Consider the following 27,262-nt stretch of genomic DNA (forward strand, 5'->3'; position numbering starts at 1 on the left):
CTGAGAGAAACGGGCAAATTCGCGAAGCCGTCGAGCGGCGGTAAGGTAGAGGTAGGAATAGAGTTGAGGGAGGGTTTCCCGCCTCCCCTCCTTCCCCTCCCGGATTGGAGGGCTGAGGCGTGACTCCTGAGAGTGCCGGGGCCGTTAGAATGAGAACGCCTCCCGGTGGTGGGTGGTCCTTTGTTTCCCTGTTAAAGCCATTCTATTCTGGGTTCCCCCAACCTACCTAACGCGGAAGGGTTAGTCTTAGTGTTAGTCTTAAAACTTTAAAAAGGTCGGACCTCTGCCTTGAAAATGTTCGTTTCCAAGCAGATTTAAGTGCCAGGGACTCCAGGAAGCGATTTCTGACGTCGCAGGTGCCTGTGAGGTTGGAGGCTGCCAGCCTCTTGTCTGTAAAGCAAAATCCAAAGAGGCATTTCCAGGATGCCTGGTGAAGAGGAGACCTACAGTAACAAGGCCCATGTGTTCTTGGGAAAAATAAAAAGACAAGCCTGAAAATCAGGGCAAATCTGAAAGGGGTTTGTTGATAAGGAGAGAAAAAAAGTTAATTGTTTATGTTTAAAACTTTGCTTTACAAAGAGCAGCCCAAGAGCAAAACCAAGCAAAGAATTAAATTTTAAAGGACGGCTTTCTAAATTAAAGAATAATGGATGTAAGGTCTCTGTCAATATACAATGTAATCCCTAATTTATGGTTTATTATTATTATTTTGGGTTTAGCTTTTCACCTTTATTCTGATTTAAAACTAATGACAAAGCATTTTTTGTGAGGGCCAATATTTTGGTAACGATAGATGGGCTTTCTTAGTTGAATGTTCAATGGAGTGTAACGATCTAGAAATTATGAATCAGCTTGGTTTTTGGTTCTCTTTATTTCAGGTCACTTTCTATCACCAAATGGTTAAATTAATTTGCACTTTGGCAGACCACAAAGATGATGTCAACTGTTGTGCCTTCTCTTCTTCCTATTTGGCGACATGCTCCTTGGACAAAACAGTCCGTCTGTATTCGTTAAACAATTTTGATGAGGTTCCTTACTCACCATTAAAAGGCCACACTTACGCTGTCCATTGCTGTTGCTTCTCTCCTTCGGGACATATTTTGGCTTCATGTTCTACAGATGGCAACACAATTTTGTGGACGACTCAAGATGGGTTGAAAGTGGCAGTGTTGGAGCATCCCTGTAGAAACCCTCTAAGAATTTGTCGATTTTCCCCTGATTCCACATATTTAGTTTCAGGAGCAGCTGATGGAAGTGTAAATGTGTGGAATGTTCAGACACTAAAATTGTATCGGTGAGTATATCAAATCTGAGGCTGTTAGAAATACTTTTTTTCCAGAAGTATTAAGTTTATCTTTATTTGTATCTCATGCTTAATATAACGGAAGAAGTTGCATTCCCATTTCTACTCCAATAGCTGTCTTAGCCGTGTGAATCAGACCTCAAGGGAGTTTTAGGCCCAATAAGTGTTGATGGTACCACTTGGGAAAGGCTGATCAGGCTGTCTTGTTTAGTGATAAAGTTAGGATGGTTTCTGTGAATGTCAGGACAAACTTGGACATCAATGGATTGAATAGAATTCTTGAAATTCAAGTATTGCAGGAAAGATTTGTTTCCGTTGTTTTTTTAAAATGACATGTCCTTCTGTACAGTATCATGTTTATAACTACTCTATGAAACAATGCAGTTTTATGTGGGCATAATTATTATTTTAGGCCTAAGATAGCTCAATAAGAATGATCAATTTTCTTGTGCTGTATTCATGTGAATCAGTCAACAGACTGGACATAATGCTAAACTGTGGCTCTAGCTGTTTTCCTTTGGTGCAACTGCAATTGTTCTGAAATTTTTGTTTCCATGAAATTAACAACTACTTGCCTATTATCTGAATCCTGGCATATCTTAGAATAAACCAATTTACAAACTAAGTTAAAGACTTTTGCTTACTCTAAAAAATATAATTAAGATTTAACATTGTTTAGAATTTACACTTAATATAAAATGGAGCAAAAAAAGGAGTATAAGTAGTTTTCTAAATGTCAGTGAGGCTTTTTAAGTATAGCCCTGGCTTTGACAAGGGATTGACAATAAGCTTTGATATTTTATAATTACACAAATTAAAATGTTACAGTATATTTGTAGGCGGCTTAGATAATTGCTCTATTTGTTACATCAAAGATTAGTTTGAAATATTCTCCTTTTGGATTTAATTTGTTTTGGGTTTTTTTCAAACACGCTTTTAACTACCAAATTCCTTTATTCTTGCTTTTTAGGTCTGGTAGTGTTAAAGATGGATCATTGGTAGCTTGTGCATTTGCTCCTAATGGACGTTTCTTTGTGACGGGATCATCCTGTGGAGATCTAACTTTCTGGGATGACAAAATGAAGTGCTTATATAATGAGAAAGCTCATGATCTTAGTGTTACCTGCTGTGACTTTTCTTCAAGGCCACATTCTGGTTAGATAATTTACTATTTAAATAAATCCTTTTTAAATATCTTGTCAGTTCTAGCCTTAACTTTTACTTGTATTCTTCTTCGTATATTTAATTGATGAATATAAAATCCTTTTAAATTTCTCTTTAATTCCATTGTAATGATTTTAAAGCCACTTTTATTTTCTTAAGTAATATTTCTTGTCTAGTGATCTGCATGCAGTATGTACGGCACGTAAGGCTGTGATCTTAAAAATATTTATTGGGGGTGAGCCCTATTGGTCACACTAGGAGTTAATTCTTAGTATATACGCAGAGGACTGTATTGTGCAAAAAGTTTATCATATTCTTCTTTCCCTATAAAGAATTGTGTTTGAAGTAGAAGAGAATTTTGACTGCAATTAAAATCATGCAAAATTATTTTTATTTGATTTTATTTCATTGTTTTACTTTATAAGTAATCCCATGGACAGTCATACATAATGCTGCTTTGCTTTCACTGAATACACTTTAAAAGGACAATAACTTTTAACCTCTCTTCATATGAAAGATGTGGTCAAATTCAAAGCAATTAATCCCCCCCAATAAATGTGGTTTTTGGAATTGCTAATTGGCTTCTACTAGAATATTCTATGCTCAGTTCAGCTAGTCTCATGATTTCAAATTCCAGTATTATAGGAAAAATGTCAACATCCATATGTCAAATTAAGTCCTTTTAAAATATATATATAATATTTTTTAAGTTACCATTGTTAAAATTGGAATGAAATATGTCCATTTTATCCTTGCCTATTTGGGATTCCTCGTGTTATACGAAACAGGTGTGTGAATTGGAGGGACTACATAGAACTATTGTTGTTATGTTATAGGAAAAAAACCTTCCATTATAGCATATTTTTATTGCTTTTATGGAACACAAAGCTGAAAAATTCAAGAACTGTTTGATTTATGTTATGTGATCAAAATTTGGACGCTTAGCAACTGACATGCATTTAGGATGGTTACAGCATCCCAGAGTCATGTGATTGCCATTTGAAGCCTTCCCAGCTGGCTTCTGATATACAAAATCAATGGGGGAAGATGGATTTGCTTAACAACCATATGATTCACTTAACATTTGTGGTTCCTCACTTAAAAACTGTGGCAAAAAATTAATAAAATCAGGCATTCCTCATTTATCAACTGCCTTGCTTAGCAACAGAAATTTTAGTCACAATTCTGGTCATACGTTAAGGACTACCTGCATTACATATAGTCCACCAGATTTTTGAGTTATGCAAGGCAAATTTCTAATTGTGCTTAGTTTACTAGAAACAGATATTGAAAAAAACAGAAAATCTTATTTTGTTATGTGTCTTATGCATTTCTGAATATATATCTATTTTATCAGATAAGCAAGATGCTGATTATTTCAGAATGGCATCTTCTGGTCAGGATGGCATAAGTAAGATCTGGCTCGTTTCATCTTCTGATTCTACAGGTATCTCAAATTTAAAAATGCTTATTCTTTAAAAATTATTATTTGTAAAGAAATTATTCTTTACTTGCCTTTCCACTGCTTAGATTTTTAATTAGGTCTTGTTCAAACAATAAACAAACCCATAAGACCAAAAAAGTATCTTATTGAACAAGTGAATAATCCTTTTTGATAATAGTATAAAAAGTAAAAGAAATAATTGATGGTACCTTTCAGTAAAGCAACATATTACAACAAAGCAATAAAAACAGCAACAGAGACAAATGTAAAGAAAATAATCACTCTTAAGAGTGTGTGAAGCTTTTTCATATATAATTATTCATTATTTTGATTGATATTAGAATGAATATTTTTCATTCATTAATATGAATATGAATTAATTAACATGCATTCATTGATAATATTTAGTGGTATATGGCTCTGTCAGATCAAATTATTCCCTATTTTGGCTCTACAACTGACTCTAAAGATCTTCCAAAGCACATTTAGGGCCGGGCCTGCCAGGAGGGGTGGGGGGAATGATCAGAAAATTTTGTTATGAAAGTAGAATTTTTAAGAAAGCCTTCCATTCTATCCTATTCTCATTGCTCTCATGGAATACCGAACTAGAAAATTAAAAAGAAGCCAGATTTACAATACAAAACCCAAGCTAGACCCTGCATTGTGCAGTATGTTTTACTTTGTATTGAAAGGTGAAAAGGTTACAATTTGATAATATTTTCATTAAATATTTGTTCACCTTTCAATGTTTAGGATTTGACCTGCAATATAGATGTACTTTAAGTGGACATACTGCCCCGGTTCTGGCTTGTGCTTTTTCCTCCAATGGGCAGGTTTTAGTTACTGGGTAAGAATCTTTGTTTAATTTATACATTTTACTTCTGCAGTTGGTTTGCTCAGTTGGTTCTTAGTTTTTCCCATTTCTGTGTTTATAAAGCTAGACCTTTATTGAGCTTGTTTCTAAATTGATAATGGCTATGAGGCCATTGGCAATACTGAACATCACATTAAATCTATCTTAGCTCATGAATCATTTCAAGGAGAAGGCTGTTTGAAAACGGTGTTGAGCATTTGTAATGAACTCAAAATGATTATAGACCAATCTCCCAAATGTATATATATAATGCACCTATCATCAAACCTTGTATGTGAATTAAAAGACAAATATGTAGATGGCATACTTCCATTAAATACATTTGCAAAACATGTATTTTTGCATCAGAAAGTAAATATAAGTGATCAAAAAAATCTTCATACTCAAACATCATTTGCTTTTGCAGAAAGGCTTATTCTACATTAATATAGTGCATTTCAAGGTTATGGAGCAACTTTTGTTCAACCAAGCAGTGAATCAGAACTACAGATAATCCTTGAATCATGATTGTAATTGAGCCTGGAATTATGGTCATAAGTCATGCCAATCATTAAATGGGTCATTACATGAGTCATTTTTCAGCCCTTTTTGCAGCAGTCATTAAGTGAGTCACCATGAGTAAGCAAACACAGCAGCCATTAATCCATTGTCTGCAATAGGCAGTGTTCCTGAAGAAAATGCTGGTTTTGGGGTGGGGGAAACATCATAAATTGCACCCCAAATATAGTCACTTTGGGGGCTGTTGGAATTTTGGGTTGTAAGTAGGGGTCCATCATAACTTCAATTGGTCACTAAGAGACTGGTGATAAGTCAATGACTACCTGTACACAGAATACAAATCAAAGCCAACAAGCAAAATTATTTAAGAGTATATATTATTTAAGAGTATATATTACTCTTTCTAGTAGAGATAACTCTCAAATTCTTAATTATTGGATTCTCAGCTTTTAAAATGTTCAGCAGATTATTTTCATGGTTCTAGTCCTCCTGGATTTCTTTTCATTTCCTTTGAGTTGCAAAGGAGGTTATTGTAAAGTTAACTATTCATAATAATCACTGTGCTCTAATACTGAGCTTTTTGCTCACTGTTTGCTGTTTGTATTATTCTGATTCTTGTACAATTAAAACCTTTTTTTTAACTACTGAAGGATGAGTACTGATGCAGTTATGTTATTTCATCTTTTTTTCTTATTAGATCTGTGGACAAAACTGTAATGATTTTTGAAACTGTAAGTATTTAAGAATCTAAGAGGGAAAGTCCTTGTTATGCAAGGATAACAATATATTAACATTCTGTTAATGTGGAAAGGATTGCAGTCTCAATTGAAACATGATACTGTAGTATTTTTTTTCCCATGCACTTTTTGATTACCTAGAGTAGGGGTGTCAAACTCAATTTCATTGAGGACCACATCGGGGTTGTGTTTGATCTCGGGGGGCTGCGATGGGCGTGGCCAGGTGGGCATGGCCAGCTTGACGTCACTCATGTCGGGGGCACCTGTGATGGCTCAAGTGCTCTGCCAGCGAAAACGGGCTCCATTTTCGCTGGTGGAGGCCCTGCGGGCCAGTCCTTCTCTGTTTCCAGGGCAGCCCTGTGGGCCAGATCTAAGCACCCCAAGGGCTGGATCCTCAGGCCTTGAGTTTGACACCCCTGACCTAGAGTAATATGTCTATCTTTCAATGATACAGAAGTTTTAGTCATTGTTAGTCCAAATGTCTTTGAAAGTTAAAAAATGAAAATTGGGGATTTGATATACCAAATAGCAAGGTAGATTCTTTGGCTTTGTAAAGACAAGTGATGGGCAGATAGCAAGTTGTATAAGCAGTTGTGTGATAGTGAACATACAATGAAATATTGTACAGTACTGAAAAATGAGCATGTACTTGCTATCTATAAGGTTTTTTAAATTGTAAACCTGTTATTTTATACAACCATGAGACATTTAAATAGTTAATTTTGTAATATTTTATCTAGTTTTTGAGTTGAATTTGAGTACTGTATGTATAATACTTCAATGCCTTATTTTAGATACATTTTAGAGGAAATTGGAATTTCAAAAATAATAAGAAAGATTTTTATGACACCTTAAGAATGAGCAAAATTATTATAGGAAACTACCATATATACTGACACTAGTTCTTTACAGAAATAGCCTTTCCAATGGAAGTAGAACAATGTTTGTGAAGGGTAGCATCTAGTGGTGAAGATGCTAACTACAGGATTTGTAGTCCACTTAACTAGGTGGCAGCATAATTAATTCTAGTCACATTTATGTAACTTTTTAATATTTTTGTAGAGTAGCATAATTGTAAATAATCTTCAAAAATATATATAAACATTGGGTAATGGTTTTTTAAAAAATATTTTGCAAGAATGTCCCAAAGGACTCCTGTAGTCTGCAATTTTTTTCCTCTGGAAATCCAATCCTACACCCACACCATTCAAAGGGTGTTCATCCCAAATTGTATAGTTAAAAGTCTGTAGTGATTCTCAGTCATCCAGGTCATGGTTGTCCCAAAGGTTCTTTTTCAGGAGGCAACTTGTTTTTGTTTTCCTTTTGAAGACATTTCACTTCTTATCCAAGAAGTTTCTTTAGCTCTGATAGGACAGTAGGGAGTAGAAGGATTTATACTCCTTGCAGACAACTGGTCATTTGCAGGATATTCTGCAAGAATATTTTTCCTATAAGCCCAATTGAGTAAGGGACACCTGCAGTTTTGGAATTCTTCTCTGTGTTTGATAGATTTACTTCAATTTTAATAGATTCAGTTTCCTGTATTATAGATATCTGTGAATGTATACTGTACATCTGTAGTCTTTGTATGTAAGAATGGTGTAAAGTTAGTTGGAAATGTCCTTATTTTTTGTTTGCTTGTTTGTTTTGGACAGAGCACTGGGAGCAACTTGCACATTTTGACTCAGCATACTAGGTAGGCCATTAACATGTATTAGTATATTGCTATATATTATTATTATTAAATCAAGGAAGTGTGATATATATATTTATCAAGTAATTTGTTATTTCTAGATATGTTACAACTTGTGCCTTTGCACCAGATATGCCATTATTTGCTACCGGTTCAATGGATAAATGTGTCCACATCTGGCAACTGGAACCAGAGCAACTTTTCACAGGTCAGTGCCAAAACGCTTTTGTGTCCTGCCTTATAAACATTATACCAATTTGTTTTACATCCTTACCACCCAAGTTTTTAAAAAATTTTATGTGTAACATAATGTTCTTTGTTGCCTTTTGTCTCAAGTAAGGCTCCAAATAGAAGCCTTCCTCACCTAATCCCAAGCCTCAATTAGAAACAATGAATTTGCTTTCAAGAAAAATTCCTATTCCATAATTTTTGAAACATACAGTTGGAAATCCAGTTGTACTTTTGGATGAAATTGGCCACCCATTTTTATCCAACCAAGCTTAAATCACACATGTCAGTTCACAACATTAATCCAGGATTAAATCATTGTGTTGTTACATACTTTTCAATGAATATTACTTTGTTGTACTAGTGGCCAAATCAAGCAATTCAATCAACTATACAAGTTAATTATTGTAGCCAACCATCTGAAATAGGCTGAGGCTAGCACCTCACATACCCCAACCAATTCATTCTCCCACAAAATATTCTTATTGCTTTATCAATTCGTCGTTGCATTGGTATAGAGGCATTATTAAAGTGATTGACCCTCATTTGTACTTAAATAAATTATCCAAGAAAGAACTCATGTCTGTTTCCTCAGTAGAAGCACCTACTAATTTTTGTATCACCCTAGATGATTCTATCTTTACTTATAACTGAAGGCAAGTTATTCCGTTTATCTGAATTTATTCTTTTTCAGACTGGCAATTCAGCTTAGTCTTGTCTCTGTCCCCCTCAAAGGGGTCTCAAGCAAGAGTTTTTTAGCCTATTGAAATTCAAGAAAAGATACATTTTGGAAACACAGACAAAAAAATGAATCCGGTTAAAAAAAAGTAGGTTTTCTTAACAGCACAAGGAAACATATGTTGAACATGTGTCCAGATCAATACATTAAAACCAAATAATACAGTAATATTTGTCTTCTTCTAATTGTATAACACAGAGGTTTCCAACCTTTTCTATACCACGCGCCCCTAGCGCACTTCTGATATATTTTCCCATCCCTTTAATAAATAAATAATTATATACATATAATTATTCATGTACACTATAATTTTGAAACTTCTAAAGCCAAGTTTTTGCACCCACTGGAATATTGTCTTGCACACCGGTGGGGAACCCTATATATTAGGAAGATTTATGTTATGTAGCGTTTGCTAAAATCTAGTGCAAAAAAAAGAGAGAGGATAAATGTTATATTTGTGCCACCCTTCACACTTGGTGCAATGTTTTAATTATTTCTTTTAATATATGTTATTTAGTTATGTGAGTTCATTTTAATCTTTTCTCAGGAAGTCCTCTGATAAGGGAATCAAAGATTTCTGTTGATAACTGGACAGAAGAAGATGTTTCCGTTTGGCTTCAAACACATAACTTGCAAGATCTAGTTGAGATTTTTAAAAGAAACAATATTGATGGTAAAGAATTGTTAAATCTTACAAAAGAGAGCTTGACTGATGATTTAAAAATTGGTAAGACATTAAATAAAGTATTTTACAGTATTATTTAAGATTAATATTATGATCTAATCTGAACATAATTTATGCAGAAAAACCCAGCATAGCTATTAATAACATTAATGGTTTTAGGAATGGTTGATTTTTTTTTGTCTTATGTAGAACCAATATGAACATTTAACATTTAGCAAAATAACAAGTCCAGGTTGTCAAAATATTTCATTCTCATGGGAACCTATGATGTATTATCAACTAACTGTCATTTAATAAATAATTTTATATGTTTATTGGCATGGAAACCAAGCAACAGTTTTTAGGCCTAATTACTTGATTTTGTAAATAAGTTATAGAACTTCAGTGCCTTTCAGGTAATGATGATGATGATGATGATGATGATAATGAACCTCTGGAAAACGAAGCTTATAGCTAATGAAGAAGTACTGGGTGAAGTTGAAATTAAACGAGGCATTTTCCAGGGTGATTCCCTTTCACCCCTACTTTTTATACTCTCAATGCTACCACTGACAATCATTTTGAAGAAGATGAACTATGGATATGAATTTGCAAAGAAAGGACTGAAAATTTCGCACTTGGTGTACATGGATGATTTGAAGCTGTTTGGTAAAACAAAAGCTGAACTGAATTTATTAATTGAAAGAACAAAAGAATTTAGCCAAGACATTGGTATGCAGTTTGGAATTGACAAATGTGCAACAATGGCAACCAAAGCAGGCAAGGTCATAGAAGATGGTGGAATAGAACTTAAGAATGAAGAAATGATAAAGGCAGTAAAACCAGAAGAAGGCTACAAGTACTTGGGGATTTTAGAGGCCTCTGACTTAATGCATAATAAAGTCAAGGAATTAACTTCAGACAAGTACATTCGACGAATTCGCAATATATTAAAGTCCAAATTGAATGGAGGAAACATCATAAAAGCCATAAATACCTGGGTTATACCTATGATTCAATACTCTGCAGAAATAATTGACTGAACCCAGATGGAGTTGGACAATTTGGACAGAAAAACAAGGAAGCTTATGACAATGAATCATGCTTTATACCCTAAAAGTGATACTGACTGATTATATCTACCAAGAGCAGAGGGTGGTTGAGCACTCCTACAAGTAAAACAGACTGTCGAAGAAAAAAAACACAGCTTGAATGATTACATCCAGAAAAGTGAAGAACCAATGATTAAGGAAGTAAATAAAGGAGGCCTTTTAAAGACAACTAAGTCAAAAGCTGAATATAAGAAAGAAGTAATTGAGAAGCGAGCTGAAAATTGGAAAAACAAAGCTATGCATAGCCAATACTTGAAAAGTACTGAAGGCAAAGCTGACCAAAAGCTAACTTGGAACTGGTTAAGAGCAGGAGCACTGAAAAAAGAAACAGAAGGCTTTATTTTGGCAGCCACAAACTGCATGAAGGCAAAAATTCAACATGTTACCACCAACAGCAAATGTCGCCTCTGTAATGAGAAAGACGAGACAGTCGACCACTTGCAACAAAATTTCACAAACTGACTACCTACAACGGCATGACCGCGTTGCTAAGATCATTCACTGGAAATTGTGCCAAAAGTTTGGATTTGAGTACAGCAAAAACCACTGGGAACATCAGGTTCAGAAGGTTTTAGAGAATGAGAAAGTCAAGATCTTGTGGGACTTCAGAATTCAGACTGACAGGCACTTGGCCCACAACACACCTGACATAACAATAGTTGAAAAGAAAAAAGTATGGTTCATTGACATTGCAATACCTGGACATGCTCAACAGCTCGAGTCCTAACCAAGGACCTAGGAAATGTTAAGGTAACATCGGAGGATATAAGCTGTTCCAAGTAGGATGGTTTTCTGTAGAATCAGAATGTTCAAGTCCAATAAATTTAGAATTTCTAAATAGCAAGGTAGGTAGCCCTTTAGGTATTATTATATACTTTATTCATTAAACATGAAACAGCGAACTGAACATTCAAAAATGCATTACAAATAACAGTGACTGTTAGTGGTGGTGGTGGTGGTGGTGGTGATGATGATGATGATGATGATGATGATGATTATTATTACTATTACTATTATAGTGGACAAGATTATTTGACTCTTATAATCAAATACATTCTATTCCTTGATTTTAATCCTTGTCAGATTCTTTTTTTATATATGAAATAACCATACAGGTAATCAAATAATGATTTGATAATACAAACAAATGAGGATGAGGATTTTTAACAAGAAATAACTTGTTCAATGGAATTGTTTATAAATCAAATGCATTTGAAAATGAATGATCTTCCTTTTTGGTAATCTTTTAATTGTGTTTACTATTCATTGTACTACTAGGAGAACCACAAAGCCATTTCACGAAATGATCTTTCTAAATTTTTTAAATCACGGTTACTTTCTATAAATAAATACATGAAAATATATATTGGTATATATGAAAATTATCTTGTGAGTTTCATATACATGGAAATCACAGATAATTTCCATAATTGTTCTCTTTTGAGTTCCATGAATTTTGTTGAATATTCAAGGATACCAAAGTTGCCAAAGCTTATCAGTTGAGACTAATTAGATAATGCTGATGATAGGCTTATATAAAAATTGAAATGAGTGGGATTGAAGATAGGCTGACCTCCCGCATGTGCACCAGCTCTCTGTGGAAACATCAACATAATAACACGTCAGTGTACAGGGACATTTAATGACACCACTGAGAATTAATTACTAGCTACAAACAGGAAAATAAGAAGAAACTTGGCAGAGTTGATCATAATGAGATCTGTAATATAAGGTGGATAAACAAAATGTGAAATACGTTAGTTAGCAGAATTTGCTGATCTCCATAATTCTGATAAAGCTAACTGAATAGAAAGAAAGCAGGTGTACTTGCAGGTGTGCATCATTCCTCCATTGTTTTACTGCACAATACTTCTCAGCATATAATTATATATAAATTTGTCTTCCTGATGTTTAACTCAGTTGGACTATGACTGATTGAAAACAGTTGTACAGGCCCTCTTCATCATGATCACTATAGAACAGAACTATTGTTAACTTAAATATTTACTGAGTTTTTTCTAATACCAAAACTTGAATTGTACAGCAATGAAATCTGAAATGCACTTTATCATTTTCAGTTGAAGAAGAATAAACAGCATTATTCTCTATAACTTAGAGCATCTTTGACTTTTATTGTTTTATCAATGTATAAAATACAAAGAAAAATAAAAATAGGAAATTAAGAGAAGGAAAAGGTGGGGGGAGAAAACATGAGATACAAGGAAAGAAAGAAAAAAGTGTTGACTCGCAACTCTTTTTAGCACAGTATTTATTATTCTATATAACTTTACCTAATAATATTACATCCTGTTTTGACATTTTCTGTCAGATTAATTTGAAAACAAGAAAAAAATTCTTGTTCTTGAAAAATCCTTATGAGGATTTTTTTTCTTTTCATATTATATATACAACTTATCTCTAAGCTGTTCTTCTTTTATCTTCAGAACTTGTATAGATACTGATCTCTGCAACTTGAAAAGAATTTATTTTTGCTTCTGTTATGTCAGAAAACCTTTCCCTGAGTAGGCCAACAACACAGAGATTTCCCCCCTTTTTGACAAAATCAATGTTTTCAACATCATTACTTCATCTGTGTTAACTTTTTTTGTCAAGATTCAAGAGCAATAATAGTTTCAAAAGTGGTTCTTTAATGGCTGCAATTTCTATCTTAGTATTTCCAAAAAGAAATAACATTAAGAAATGGCAATAATAATTGTGATAATTTAAATTAATGTTTCCTGAGGCTGCAGTTTTATGGTCCTTGATAGAAATCAGAATAACTACAGGATTGCTTGCATTTTCCTAGTTTAGACAGAATGCTCCGACTTCAGGAAAGAAAAGTGAAATTCAGTTTCTTCTATCAACCTCTCAGGCTGACACATTGCAACATCCAAAAAAGAGAAAAGATGTGCTGAAGATGTGTTGAATCCAAAAACCTTCTGATGACTTGATATGGCACATCCATCCACTACCCATACTATCACATAATTTGGATAGTGAAATGGGCAGCTTTTTAATTTTAATAAAATAAATCAATAAAATCTAAACCAATCATGGAGTTGGATACATTAGAAAAGGTATTTTTAAAAAACATGAAGAAGATGCAACCATTTTTCCTTGCTGCCTTGAGATTCAGAGATAAAAAATACAAAAGATATAAAAGATGACTGCCAGCTCCTTCCAAACAAGTACAAACTACTAACAGTAGAATTCAATAAGTGAGCAGCAGACGAAACAAAATCAAACAGTATAATTTACTACAGGATTACTGGTGCAATCAAAGTGTCTCTGGTTTTTTTCAAACATTATAACAAACATGGCCATTTAGAGATACTATTTGGCCATGTCAAACCAAAACAAAATAAGTGTTCATGTTTGTTTTCTTGGCTATTTTTTTTCTTGTTTATAATGTCTTTTTGTCACTTGAGCTAAAGATAAGTAGGCAAAAGTGAATGCAATGTTTTTATTTTATATTGTCCTTGTTACAGGTAGCTTTACATAAGACCATTGTTTGAAATGTTCTCTCTGCAACCTTAAAAGAGAGACACGATTTCAGCTTCTGATCTTATTACATAATTAGTTAACTGTATGCTCCCTTGTATTATTTTCCAGTTAGATCTAATCACTAATATGACTTTTCCAGAATCTTTAGGTCTTCGCAGTAAAGTTTTGCGTAACATTGTGGAGCTGAGGAATGAGATGAAATCTGCTTCTCTAGGCATTCCTGATGAATTCCTGTGTCCCATAACCAAAGAACTTATGAAAGAGCCAGTGATTGCTGCAGGTAAAGATGGCTTAGTTGCATATATCGTTTTGGTAGAGATTTAATAATGAAAAATAAGTGTTTATAAAGCAAGTTCTGTGTATTCTTTTTCTATCAAAGGCACAGGGAAAACATTTTTAGTCTTAAATATCACCATGTTGATTACATTCCCAGAAACCAATAGAAACGAACCATAGTATAATCATGATACAGCGAAAGTCTGGTACACAATTTGATATACTATATTATATATGATGGAGGGTGTGTCCAATAGGTGGCTTTTCTATGTTCACATTTGATATGTGTAGAACTGGCTGCCCAATACTGCATAATGTTCACATATGTCATTTCCAAGATGCATGAAGGAGATAAAGAACATCTCATTAGTTCTGAAGCAAAATTATGTGAAGCCAGAAGCTGGAGCTTTTCTCATACCTGATTATTAACAGGTTTTGGATTTAAAAATACTGTTTGTTCTTTTAAAATGTTGAATTACAGCTAGTCCTCAACTTACGACCACAATTGAGCTCAAAATTTATGTTGGTAAGTGAGAAATTTATTAAGCGAGTTTTGCCCCATTTTATGACTTTTTTGCCACATTTGTTAAGTGAATCACTGCAGTTGTTTAATTAGTAACACAGTTGTTAAATGAATCTGGTTTCCCCATTGACTTTACTTGTCAGAAGGTTGCAAAACATGACCCCAGGAAACTGCCTTGTCATAAATGTGAGTCAATCATCAAGCATCCAAATGTAAATGATGTGACCATGGGAATGCTGCAATGCTTGTGTGAAAAATGGTCATAACTCAGTTTTCAGAGCCATTGTAACTTTGAATGGTCACTAAGTGAACTGTTGCAAATCGAGGACTACCTGCAGTTTAAATTGACTGTTTTGAAAGTTAAGGGATGGGTTTAATGTTCTCAAATGGATTCCAGTGACTTTTAATCCCTTATCTGGCCAGCATAATTCTGAGCCTCAGAGACCAATCTATTTGTGATGTTGAAAATTTCCTGGTTTTAGGTGGGTTTTTTGCAAGCTTGGGAGGAGGTTGTACCACAATTCATGGCAGGGACAGCAAAAAGTTTCCCTTGAATGTTGGCTCTTTCAGTGTGGCATGTGGACCTCTTGCTTGGTTCCCAAATTTATAAACATTCTTTAAAAAATTTTTTTAGAAAGCCTGGACACTTAGCTTTCACATTTGAGTATGTCCTCAAGCCTACTATTTCAAAGATGTTTGGATGCAAGTTACTGCTTCATTGAAAATTAAGTCCGTCCTTCCTTCCCGCCTTCCTTCCTTCCTTCTTTCTTTCCTCTTTCCTTCTTTTCTTCTTTTCCTTTTTTTCTTTTCTCCCACCCAACTCGGTCAGTGTCTCTGGGTGGCTTACAATTCAAAAAATATATACTATAATCAAAATATTAAAACATTTTAAAATAATAAAACCAATAGGAACAATAATCATAGAATACATAGATACTTCAGAGAATAATATCACATATAATCTAGGGACATATGATTGTCAGTTAACACTGATAGGTTTGAATAATGGAAGGAGATTCCTTTAATCATGTAAACTATCTGTCAACCTAGCTTCTCTAAAGCAGCATCCTTCTGGCAAAGGTTTATGGAATGGCTATCATTCTGTTCAGTTCTCCATTATGTATAAAGTTTGTAAAAACATAAGAGCTCACGATAACATGGGAACATAGACATTTTGTAAGGGAGCTTGCAAGTTACAAAGGTGATCTGAGGTAGAGGAGGGGCATTTGGCTGATTTTGTGGATTCTTGGCCTGGGGGTAGATTTGCTTGTTTGCTGAGTACACAGTCTGAACTTACAGATGTAGCTGACTCAGTAATCAAGTGTCTGCTAGTGGCTGGAACTGCATTTGTCAGCAAGCGGTTACCCCTCAGGCATCATTCCTAGGAAGAGATCAGGCAACAAGGAGTTTGTGACTAGAGCCAGCCAGCAAGCCAGCAACAGTGGCCAAGGAATTTAGCTAGGCAGGAACAAGACAAACTCAGATCTTACAGGGAAAATGAGGAATCTTCAGTGATTACCTGCCAGGAATGCAGGTAATCACTAGATACTAATACTAATACTAGAATGGTATCTTAATTGTACCTACTGCAAATGGAAACTTGTCTTCTTAATAAAGAATAAGGTAAAAGAAATGGAGGACATCTTCTTTTAAGACTCATCAGGATTACTCAGAGCTTTTCATGAAACAGCTGATTTCCAAGGAGGGGAAGGCCCAGAATGTTTGGGACCAGGATAGATAGGAAGGGGGGCACAAAGAGGAATGCTGGAGTGAGCACTTAGTGTTATCTAGCAAAAAACAGTGGACAAACCAGGAATAAGTTTGTCCTCTGGAGCCAGCAGCCAATTTGAACATGTGGACATGAAAAGCAAGCTACAATTCCTGAGATCATTCAGTTACCCCAGGCTTTCCAAAATAATAGAAGACTCTCAACTCTACATGGATCAACAAAACCAAAGCTTTTCACAGAGAAACAGAAGAATACTGTTGGTGTTAATGAAAGAATCAGCCTTGCAAGGGTCAGAAGCAGATGTGTGTGGACCAGGCAAGTTATTGTGAGAAGAGTGATGTCTTCTTGGTGCTCATATTTAGGACTTCACAGAAACATTCCTGTGGCTTATGTATTCATTCTGGTCACTGGCCATGCCTTCTTATGCATATGGGAACAAAAGTGATGCTATTGGGAGGGTTTAATATCAGATAACCAGTCTACTTGCTAAAATGATAATGGGGGTTTTCAATTAGTCTAATTTCTACTTGGAATTTTGCTCTGCCCAAAGTCAGAGGTTCAACAAAATCCCTGTCCTCTGTTGCTGACAACATCATTTCTCTGACGGTGGAAAATCCTAAGACGATCTGCTGTACTAAACTTGCCTGCCATTTACACATTGTAATGCATATACCTGGGAAAATGTATCGGGTTTGATTAGGTTGGATTGCCTTCTGTAAGTACACATTTTGATTGTTAGTAGCAGTATACATAGAGTGGAATTAAATTTTGCTTCATCGACAGAATGAAGCCTCAGACATTTAACCAGACCATTCTAGGAGGATTAATGACCTGAACAAAGCAAAATCCGGATCATTGAAATTGATTCACTTTTTGGCCCAGACAAATACACTGAACTGTTAAAGGAGCTAAGACTTTGTTTCTCTCATCCTTCTCCTCCTCTTGTTGCACTGCACCTACTCAATGGGCCTGCCTTGCCTCTCCAGCACCATGAGCCTTCTCCCCTACTTCTGCTGCTTTTAAAAAAATAATTTCTATTAGTACTTGATATCAAAACAAGATGCTTCATAATTCCTCAGGATATTTGAATAAGTTAATAGGGATTTAATTTTAGAAATGTGAGAATGATTAATGAATTCTCAGTTTTACAAGTTAAGCATGGCTTTTTTAGCTATTTTATTTTACCCACTGCAGCCTTTGATACCATGCCAGGCTTTATTCTCAAAGCCCCTATGAATTTCAGTAATTAGTTTTGGAGGAATAAAGAACCCAGAATGGGTTGGGAAGTTATTTCTGCTGAAGTAGGAATTAGGAAGCTGTGAACTTCCATATTGGTATCTTCCCATCCTATTAGATCCAGCAGGTGAGGTATGCTCCAGATCCTGTCTGCAAGGGTGTGCAATCTGGCTGGATTAAAAAGACTGCTTGCCCACCCTCTGGAATACCATCTCCCAAAGATCAAACTCACCCTAAAATTTCTGGCTTTTCACAGGAGCTTAATGATCTGGTTTTGCCGTCAAGCTCGAAGTCCTGATAATATAGGATGAGCCCAGTTCCTGGTTGTATCAATTGTGGGATGCAGCGAAAGTCTTCTGCTGTTATTTTATGCTATTTAAAATGTTGGTTATTGATTTTACTGTGCTTTTAATTTGTTAGCTGCCCCAAGTCATGTTTATTGATGGACTGTACGAGTAGAGGCTAAACCAATTTAATTATATACTGTACATGATGTACAATGACAATACAGGTTTTCAATTATTGGATGGGTGGCCATATGAAGTTATACCAAAGAAATCTTCCTGAAAAATAACTATTGTAGCTAAGCACGATGGAAATGGAGACCCCACCTTTGAAAGCCCACATTCTTGATGCCTGCATTAAGGAAAGCCATATCTGAATGCAGCATATTATTATTTCATTCTTATTTCAAAAGGAAGGTGAGGGAAAGTAGATTACAGATTTCTAAATTCTTTGGAAAGTCTATGTGGCAACATCTTCTGCAAAAATTGGCAGTACATTTATACATTATTTCTTTTTCTTAGCAGAACTGAATATCGCCTGGTAAATGCATTTATCTCCTAGTCACGTCACAACTTTGTGCTTCTGTTTTATACATGAAAAGCTTAGGACACAAGGGACTCTCTGTAGCAGTTTTGATTATTCTTTGACAGCTTTGTGATGAGTTTTTGGAAATTAATTTTAAACTCAGGATTAAAGTAACAGACTCCGCATACTGAGAATTCTGGCTCACTTATAGCAAACCAGGAGAGAGTGAGATGTGTTTATCCATCAGTACAAAATGTTTAGTGACACTTGTTTATTCCGTTATTTTAATTTCATGGAAATCAGATTTCCAGATGAGAAAATATTCATATTGTCTGATGAATGACTATAAGGTATGAGGTTCAGATATATTTCATTTAATTTTTGCGCTATCTTAAAACAGTGAAATAGATATTGCTATATTTAACTACTACACCTATTATTTAAATACTATACATTTATATTTCTCTCCCCCCCCCCCACTCTCTCTCACACACACAGGGAGAAAGAGAGAGATTCAGTTTATTTCTATCTAGTTTGTTGAAGAGATGTGTATATATTCAAATGATCACTGCCTTTTTGCTACTTCTGGAAAAAGTTCTGTAGTCACATTATAAAGAAAAATGTTCCAAGTTAATAGTGTTTAAAAAGAACAGCAATATAAAATAAAGTAAAAAAAAACAATATAAAAATTACCAGTATAGTATGCAAACTTTAAAAATTCTCTGAACAAAATTATAAATGCTAGTTTAATTGCTCATTAACCGAGTATACAAAACTGCTTCATACAAATTATTTGTATGCCAACCTTCTAAAGTTTACATAGTGGCTTTCTAAAGTGTTGTTCCCCAACCTTTCTGAGTTGGCAGCCTGGCATGGGGAGACGAAAATGTTTTTGTACCAGTGGGGCTGCAAGTGCCAGCACCTGTTCATGCGAGTGGGACTCTGAGCAGCTGCATCTGGCTCATGCAAGTGGGGCTGTGTCAGTGCCCACTATTTGCACAAGTGGGGCTATGTGCATGTGCCACTGGCGCAACTCAGTTCCGAATGGGCTGGAGCCTGGTAGTGGGCCGCAGCTCAGGAGTTGGGGACGAGCGGTGGGTTGCTCTCGGTTCGGCCCGGATCGGGTGAACCGGTAGTAGTGCCGGCGGGAGGCTCCACCATTCTATGCATGCACAAAAGTGTCGTGCACGTGAGCTTGCGCATGCGCATATCAGTAGTAAAAAAAATAGAAACCCACCACTGTTGGGGACCCCTGTTGTAAAGCTTTAAACAAAAAGAAATTAAGCCATTTCTATTTCTAAAACCTACGTTCTGCCCCACAAGTCGTTGTAGCTATGTAAAATTGAATGATGTTTAAAATACATGGAAAATATTTTATTTGCAAATTCCTTCAGTATTCCATATGTTTATATCCTTATTTGGCAATATTGAGAATGGATTTTTATCAAATCTTGTGCAATCTCAATTTTTGTCAAAATTGCGTTTGTTTTTATTTTGGGGCAAAAGGCTTTGCCTACAATTATAAAAATGTCGTTCTGGTATATAAAAATTGTAGCCTTTAATGAGGCTGTCATCTACAAGTATAATACACAGGACTGAGTTTTGAGGGACCTGGGAAAAGGCATGCTTTCCCTGTTTATGTACTGCAGGTGAAGATAATTTCAGTACGTGAAGATACAGTCCAGAGACTGCAAAACAAGCATTGAAATGGCCAAGAAAGGCCTTCTCACATAGCATAGTTCTCTGCAATAGGGGCCCTCCACATATTGAGCCAGCATACCTGATCCCAGCTTGGTATAGATGTATGTATTATGGCAGTGCAAAGCTATTTGTATCAGTTCGCCATGCTGGGGCCTTTCAAAAGCTCTGCATGGCTGCTTCAGGAGCCGCCTCACAGCGTCTGAATATGAATGACTAGTCAGACAGCACTTCCAGTCTGAATTGCTGCCAAAGCAGCAGGAGCCTTCAGTGTGGCTGTGAAAGATGTGAAAGACATGACACTTTGTCACTTCAAGCACTGCTGCTGAATGATTTTGTGTAACATTAAAATGTATTTAATGAAATTTTCTACATTGTATTAATCTTTTACATCTGTACATTAATAGATTCTTATTGTGGATGAAGTTACCAAGTTCATACTGATTTCTTTTAGAAATCATTTGTGTCTATTGATACAAAGTTGGTCCATTTCCTATCTGAATAGGCTAGATAGCTTGCTTTAAGGTATGATTTATAGAACACGACTCTCTTCAGGAATGCTTGTTTCTTTCTTTAGATGGCTACTCCTATGAGAAGGAAGCAATAGAAAATTGGATAATTAAAAAACGGCATTCTAGTCCAATGACGAATCTTTCTCTTCAGAGACTTGTACTCACCCCAAACCGAACCCTAAAAATGGCTATTAATCGCTGGTTGGAAACTCATCCAGAATATAATGAAAAGCAAGCACCTTAAAAACTTTCATCTTCTTTTTCAAATTAGAGGAAATGAATCTAAAGGTATGTAAAACATTTCAGTGGTGAACTGCATCCTGTTGATACAGTACACTTTTTTTTTTAACCATGGGGTAACTGATAACATTAGCTCAAGTACTTTGATCCTTGACAAATGTCAGCTATTGAGTGTTACAAATGATTTAAGTGTCTGTTACTGAATGAAATCCTAGTTGCAGTGATAATTATGTTAAAATGGATTCCTATGACATAGGACGTGGTTTTGATTAAGTATGCATGGGATAGAAAGTATGTTTTATTAATTTCAAGAGAGTATATAGCTTGTAATAGATTGTGCTCTGTAGATTGATTTGGATATCAGAGCTTCCCAAACACTCCTGGGCCCAGCCCATAGTAGACCAGAAGTACAGAATTGAGACCATAGAGAAATACATGTTTTTCTGTCCCTGTCCTAGATCTCTGAGTATATGTACTTACGTTCCTGTTTACTCCGAAGAATGTAGGCATACCGTGGCCCTGACAGAGAGCAATAGGTGCTTGATCTTTGGGATCAAAAGACTTGCCTGTCTTGCCCAACCTTCTTCCAAATACCTTTGTGAGATGGGTCTGGTGCCATGTTTTGTTGAGCTCAGAAAGAGCTAGCACAAAGAGCAAGAACCTGACGTTAGTTTTCCAGTTCTGAGTTGGCATGACCCAGTGCTGCTAGATTTTGCGTGACCTGGTAAGTGTTAATGGCAGAATTACTACTGCTTGCTACCAGCCCTGAAACCATGTTCCTTTTATTAGCTGTTACAGTCTTCAGAGGACTATGATCCAGAATGAAGTTAAAAACTACCCAGACCATGGCATAGTTTAATTAAAAGGGTATCTTATGATCAATTATAACTTTGCAGTACACTCCTATTTCAGTGCCTTTCCAGATGTGCAGCCTAGATAGAAAGTTGACAATTCAACCAAAGGTTTGGCATGGAATAGTTGTCAACTCAATGGAAACCAGCAGTTGAGTTGATCTACAAACACTCACCTGGGTTCCAACAACTTTTGGAAGAGAGAAGTAATCCATGCAGGTGGTTCATATATTTTACATTTGAAATGGATCCTAATTAAGCTTGCATTAGTGATGACTTCTCAACGTTGTGCTGTAAAACTGCATTACTGAACCATAAACTATATTAATAATCTTTTATTTAATAAGAGAAAAATACAGTAGCTGTGCAAAAAATAGATCTACAGAACAAGAGAATAAGATTGTACAAATACCAAGATAAACAATAAATAAGCTACAGAATAGATTAAGTCATTCCAAAACAGACTTTTGAATGCTTTAAAAAAAAAAGTGTGATGTTGTTATAACGTAACATATATTCTGTACATATGGAAATAATTTGTTAAAGGGGCTACAGAATTTTCCAGCTTATACAACCAGCCTTTATTACTTATAGGAACATCCTTACAAATGTGCCTCTTCAAGAACAATTTGTAATTTAAATAGATATTTCCTACTGCATATTGAGGAACGTATCAATGGCCTTTATGTAAGCTTCTCCCTCAAATAGATTTTAGATGTTCTATAAAAATACTCTATGACCTGTATTTCTCTTTGTTTTTCTGATATAACACCTCAAAAGATGTTTAGATAAACTATGTAAAGTGCTGATTGTATGTTGTCAACTTATCATATGACTCAGTGCAATAACAAAGATGTTGAATAAAATGCATGCAAAAATTTTCTTCTTGCCTTGCAATAATGATAGACAGCCTCGATTGCATGGAATAAAATATCACTGCTGAAATATTTGTAGAGATGATATAAGTTATATTTTGCCAGGTTTATAAAAGTGGGAGAATAACAGTCAATCTTCCTTCTAAGAAAATACTCATTGACAAAAGTAAAGGTTCTGTGGGTTCCGTCCTTCGGAACCAATTAATCAAATTTAAACAATAAACAATATACATGACTGAACAAAGTGAGTTTTACAACACAATCCTATAGTCTGAGAAGTAAATTATACTTATGTTCATTGACACTTAGTCCCGGTGACTGTATATACCACTGAGTTTCAGGACTGCAGATTTGTAAAATAATTTTTTAAAAAGAAAAATTAGTTTGCTATACTGCCACAGGCCGCGTACATCCAGACTTGCAAAGTTTGGCATAAATGATGGAACTTTTCAACTGTGTTAACAAACACTTTAAGAACATATTTAAAAAAAAACAATAAGGATAGCTGGGTTAATGTTCATATTGCAGCTATAAGATCACATTTTTGTGATACACTCCCTAAAATATGATTAATAGCAGTAACCTATATGCCACTATTGCCATACGTTTTACAACCAAAAGCCACAGTTCATCCCTGTTATTAATTTCCAACAGAATCATACGTTAGATTCTACAAAAGATCGCTTTGGTTTTGTAGAAGTGATGTGACTTGAATGAATGTCTTTGCTTAGCTGAGAATGCTGTTTGGAGAGAGCTTCCTGATATAAATGAGCCACTGGCTTACCTATCCTGTGATCTTGAGGGCCGGCAGATGCTTGGTGCTTTAGTTCCTCCAGTTCTTTAGACTGAGTTCCATTTTGGAGATTGTCTCCTATTATTAGGGAAGAGGAAGAGAAAGATGAACCCTGATTTGCAGAGTTGCTTGCTGCAGTTTTGGAAGAAAACTCACAGCTTGCAGATAAAGTTGTCCCAGAGCTCTTCAGGACCCCTTCTGGAGCCTGGCTGTGCCAACTGCGATTTGCGGGGTTCATCTGCTGCTGTTGGAAGCGTACAGTTTTATCCATGATGCCCATGAACGGAATACTGCGGGACCGGGGTTCGGCTGCTCCACTCTGACCAAGCCCAGCTTTGTTCTCCTTGAGTCGAGTGTCGAGGTTTTGTCCCGCCATGCACTCAGAAAAGCTGCTGCTAGAAGACAAGCTGCTTGTTGAGCTGGAAGGTGCCATGTTGACAGAAAGTAAACTGGCACTACTTTGCTGCCTTAATTCACCGGTTCCTTGACTTAACGATGGAGGAGGATGCACAGCCAGCTTCTCGTGTGTTTTGGACTTACTCATGAAAGAAGATCCTTTGTCACAATGCTGCAAGTAGGGAACCTGGCCAGCTGCTAATCTTTCATTGAAAAGTGCACAGCTACTGCCTGCTGATACCGTGTGTGCCCCCTCTAAATGCAGTGCTTTATTGTTTGGAGTCATATGGTGTCTGGAAGCCACAGGGCTTGGAGGAAGATACTGGAGGTGCTGAATCTTTGTCCCAGACTGACTAGAACTAAGTCTTGCTCCAGCCTGGGCAGAATTCAGGTGCTGATTGGTTTTTACTATCTGAGCTTGTTTCGTGGACTGCACAGACAAGCCAGGCTCTTGCATATATGCACTGCTTGCTCTGTTTGGAGGAGATACAGGCCTAAATTTCTGCTGGGTACCTTCCTGAGGGTTTCTGCTACAAGATAAAGAAGCCTGGGAAAGTGGCAATCTTGGCCTAGCTGGGCCAGGTTCCTGTTCACATAAAAATTCCTCCTCTTTTATCTCTTCCAGGCTGAAGTGATCCTGCACAAGTACTTCACCCTCATAGTCAGAGTCATTGCTCGGCTGCATCGCCTGAAAATATTGCTGCTTTTGTTGCTGCGTCCTCTGGAGCTGTTTGCACTCCTCTTCAACTCGAGCTAGCAGTCTCTTGATTTCCTGGTTTCCAGGGCACAACTTTATTGCATCCCGCAGATCTGTGAGGGCTGCCTGAAATTGCCTGGAAGGGGGGAAATCCAAAAAACAATGAGCTTGGCACGTTCCTCTTTTCACAACCACAAGAAGCCACAGTATATTTATTTTGGCAGTTCCTTATATATTTTATAACCCACTTGTAAATCCCTTTCAAGAATAGCACAATAAGCTCCTAGCCTTATTTATTACCAAAGCAGTTTTTTAAAAAAGCACTCCCTTGTCAAAAATTCCCAGAGCAATAAAATAGTTTTTGTGAAAGTAGCTTCTTTTCTGCAATGGGCTTCCTTCTGAAGGAGATAAAGGACACTTATGTACAGTCCAGGATGGTTCTGAGGAATCTGGAAAGGCTCCCCTGCACAACTGTAGTCTTCCCTTAACATTGCATTCTTAAAACATATGCACATTTCTGTACATTTCATACTATAATAACTTTAGGATGTGCTACGACGTGCATCTGGAGAGCATACCAAAAAATGTAAAATAGTAAAATGTTTTATGTTGATGAATAGTGTAAAAATAAATTTGATATCTAAAATAAAGATAAGATAAATAACTTGGTAAATGTTGTCTTCTATGAACAACAAAACAGGATAACCTGCTACTCCCAAATACAGGAACAGTAGGCCTCAAAACTCTTTCAAAAATTACTGACAAAGAATAGAAAATCTAACCCTATTAAATTAAATATGGAATAATGTAAGTAATGTTTTAATTAACATAACTTTCTGTTATTACCTTTAAATGATATAAAATGTATTTGTTAGCTTGGGCCCATCCAGTTTTTAAAATGTGGCTCCTAACTCAAAAAAGCTAATGTATTGCTGTTTTAGACAGAGCAAAGCCCAGTCCAAAAAATGTACCTCAGTTTGAAAAGGAAATAGATGAACAAAACCAAGCCTTGCTTTTAGCAAAGCATTGTTTTCCATCTTTTTAGAAAATTATCACAAAAAAGATGATAGGGCTGTTTCATATATATTGCACATCCCAATGGTTTCCTATTTTCAATTTCATTTGAAGTCAGTGTTTGGTTATGGCATTTAAGGAGGTGATTTTAGCCATTTTTTGTGCTCCTTCCAAAAATATCCCAATTAATTTTTTCCTCATAATACTCTGTCAATTAAGAATTTTTCTGTTCAGCTCCACGGGCCATCATGGTACCCCACCAAGATTGGAAATTCTGCCAGCATCAACCAATAAAAGTACACAAAATTAACACAAAATATCCATTAACAGCATGGAAACCAGTAGAAAACCTCTCGTTCTTTTATCTAAATGTAATATTGAAGGTCGATTCATCATTCTTGCACATTTTTTAAAATATCACCAAAATAAATGTTATTGCAAAAGGGCTTTAAGTACCTGCTGTTCCTCTTGGCTCTTGCCCTAGCATAATATGCTTCATAGGATGTGGGTTTGAGGTCAAGGGCCTTGGTAGCAAATTCCTCTGCCATGCCAAAATCCTGCCAAAAAATCACAGTGCAGAAATTAATGTAACCATTTGACTGAGGAGTATCTGTTTAGATAATCTCAAAACATCTTCCTTATCCCACTTCTGCAGATTGTTTGAATCTGTTTGTAAGCTACACATGATTGTCATTAATTGAAAATGTGTATATCCAAGTTGCCTTCAGAAAACCTGGATATCTGAAAGACATGCGAGCAGTCATATAACTCAGGGCTTAACCATATAGTGTCTACAAAACATTTAGATGGTGCCCATCATCCTCTCCTTCATCCCCCATCCAATTTAAACAGTTCTAAAAGAGCCAAAACTTTCAAAAACTCTATATTCTTGGATGAAACCTTAAGTCATTACAAATGTTTTTTTTAAAGGCAATTGCCCGTTATCCCAAAAAGCTGCTTAGTATTATCTAAACTGGCAGTTCTACCCAGAATTATTTCCTGCAAGTTATACCATGGGGAAAAACTTGGAAAAGGAGCTTACATTAGTTTTTCTACGACATCTTGATAAGTTCAGGTATAAGGAAACCCTGAGTTCATTGAAAGCTTTCATTTCTTCTCCAAAACTCTCTCGAGGAAACTTCCTTAAGGCATACTGATAACGCTGTGCTGCCTCCTTCATCTTCCCTTTCTGCAGATCAAACCATAATACCATAAAACCAAACAATAATAATATTTCACTGCTAAAAGTATTTTTGCCTTTAAAATAAACTGGTTGTCCAGTGGGCATCATGAAAGACTTAAAAAAAAAAAAAAGTTGATTTTCCTGATAAGTAGTAATACTGTTTAGTACTTCACATATTTTACTAAGAATATTTTTTTACAGGATAACATAGACTTGGAATTTCATGCAGATTGTTTGAGGAATGCTTGCATGTTTACTTTCAGGACCTATCTGTATAGGCAAGGGTTTGCTCTGTGATAGGATAGCGCAAATATTTTTTTGTAAAAACTAATTAAATCTGAACCTGCATTCTGTATCTTAATAAAACTGTGATATTTAAAATATTTTAAAATAATATCTTATGTAAATGTGTAACATCTTACCAATCAGTTTTATAAGTTATGAAGCTATTTCATTTTGGAAGCTAACT

The 27,262-nt window shown here is 35.7% G+C and overlaps 2 protein-coding genes across 9 annotated transcripts in view; one reads left to right on the forward strand and one right to left on the reverse strand.

The window, feature by feature from the left end:
• Window positions 1-755: 755 nt before the first annotated feature.
• On the forward strand, window positions 756-24,900 carry WDSUB1 (WD repeat, sterile alpha motif and U-box domain containing 1). The gene is made up of 11 exons (XM_014068976.2): window positions 756-1,294; window positions 2,274-2,458; window positions 3,825-3,914; window positions 4,665-4,758; window positions 5,981-6,014; window positions 7,676-7,716; window positions 7,815-7,921; window positions 9,228-9,407; window positions 14,100-14,240; window positions 20,810-21,032; window positions 24,525-24,900. Exons 1-10 carry the CDS (start codon window positions 819-821, stop codon window positions 20,986-20,988), a joined length of 1,527 nt encoding a protein of 508 aa, XP_013924451.2. The 5' UTR covers window positions 756-818; the 3' UTR covers window positions 20,989-21,032; window positions 24,525-24,900.
• The window catches only part of TANC1 (tetratricopeptide repeat, ankyrin repeat and coiled-coil containing 1), a 153,963-nt gene continuing 148,856 nt past the window's right edge, over window positions 22,156-27,262 (reverse strand). For all 8 annotated transcript variants that reach the window (XM_087710204.1, XM_087710179.1, XM_087710185.1 and 5 more), the window contains 3 exons: window positions 26,653-26,799; window positions 26,067-26,167; window positions 22,156-24,732 (listed from right to left, as the gene is read on the reverse strand). In XM_087710204.1, coding sequence (XP_087566330.1) covers window positions 23,367-24,732; window positions 26,067-26,167; window positions 26,653-26,799 — 1,614 coding nt within the window. In that variant the 3' untranslated portion in view covers window positions 22,156-23,366. The remainder of the gene's footprint in view (window positions 24,733-26,066; window positions 26,168-26,652; window positions 26,800-27,262) is intronic.

Source organism: Thamnophis sirtalis, unplaced genomic scaffold (assembly GCF_051295495.1).
Source record: "Thamnophis sirtalis isolate CommonGarterSnake01/CBP01778 unplaced genomic scaffold, rThaSir2_p1.2 scaffold_1, whole genome shotgun sequence".
Classification (NCBI taxonomy): Eukaryota; Metazoa; Chordata; class Lepidosauria; order Squamata; family Natricidae; genus Thamnophis; species Thamnophis sirtalis.

Coding starts and splice junctions, on each gene's coding strand:
- WDSUB1 (XM_014068976.2), top strand. CDS start 819: ATGGAGTGTAACGATCTAGAAATTATGAATCAGCTTGGTTTTTGGTTC. Junction 3,915..4,664: donor TTCATCTTCTGATTCTACAG/GTATCTCAAATT, acceptor TTCAATGTTTAG/GATTTGACCTGCAATATAGA. Junction 14,241..20,809: donor AGAGCCAGTGATTGCTGCAG/GTAAAGATGGCT, acceptor TTCTTTCTTTAG/ATGGCTACTCCTATGAGAAG.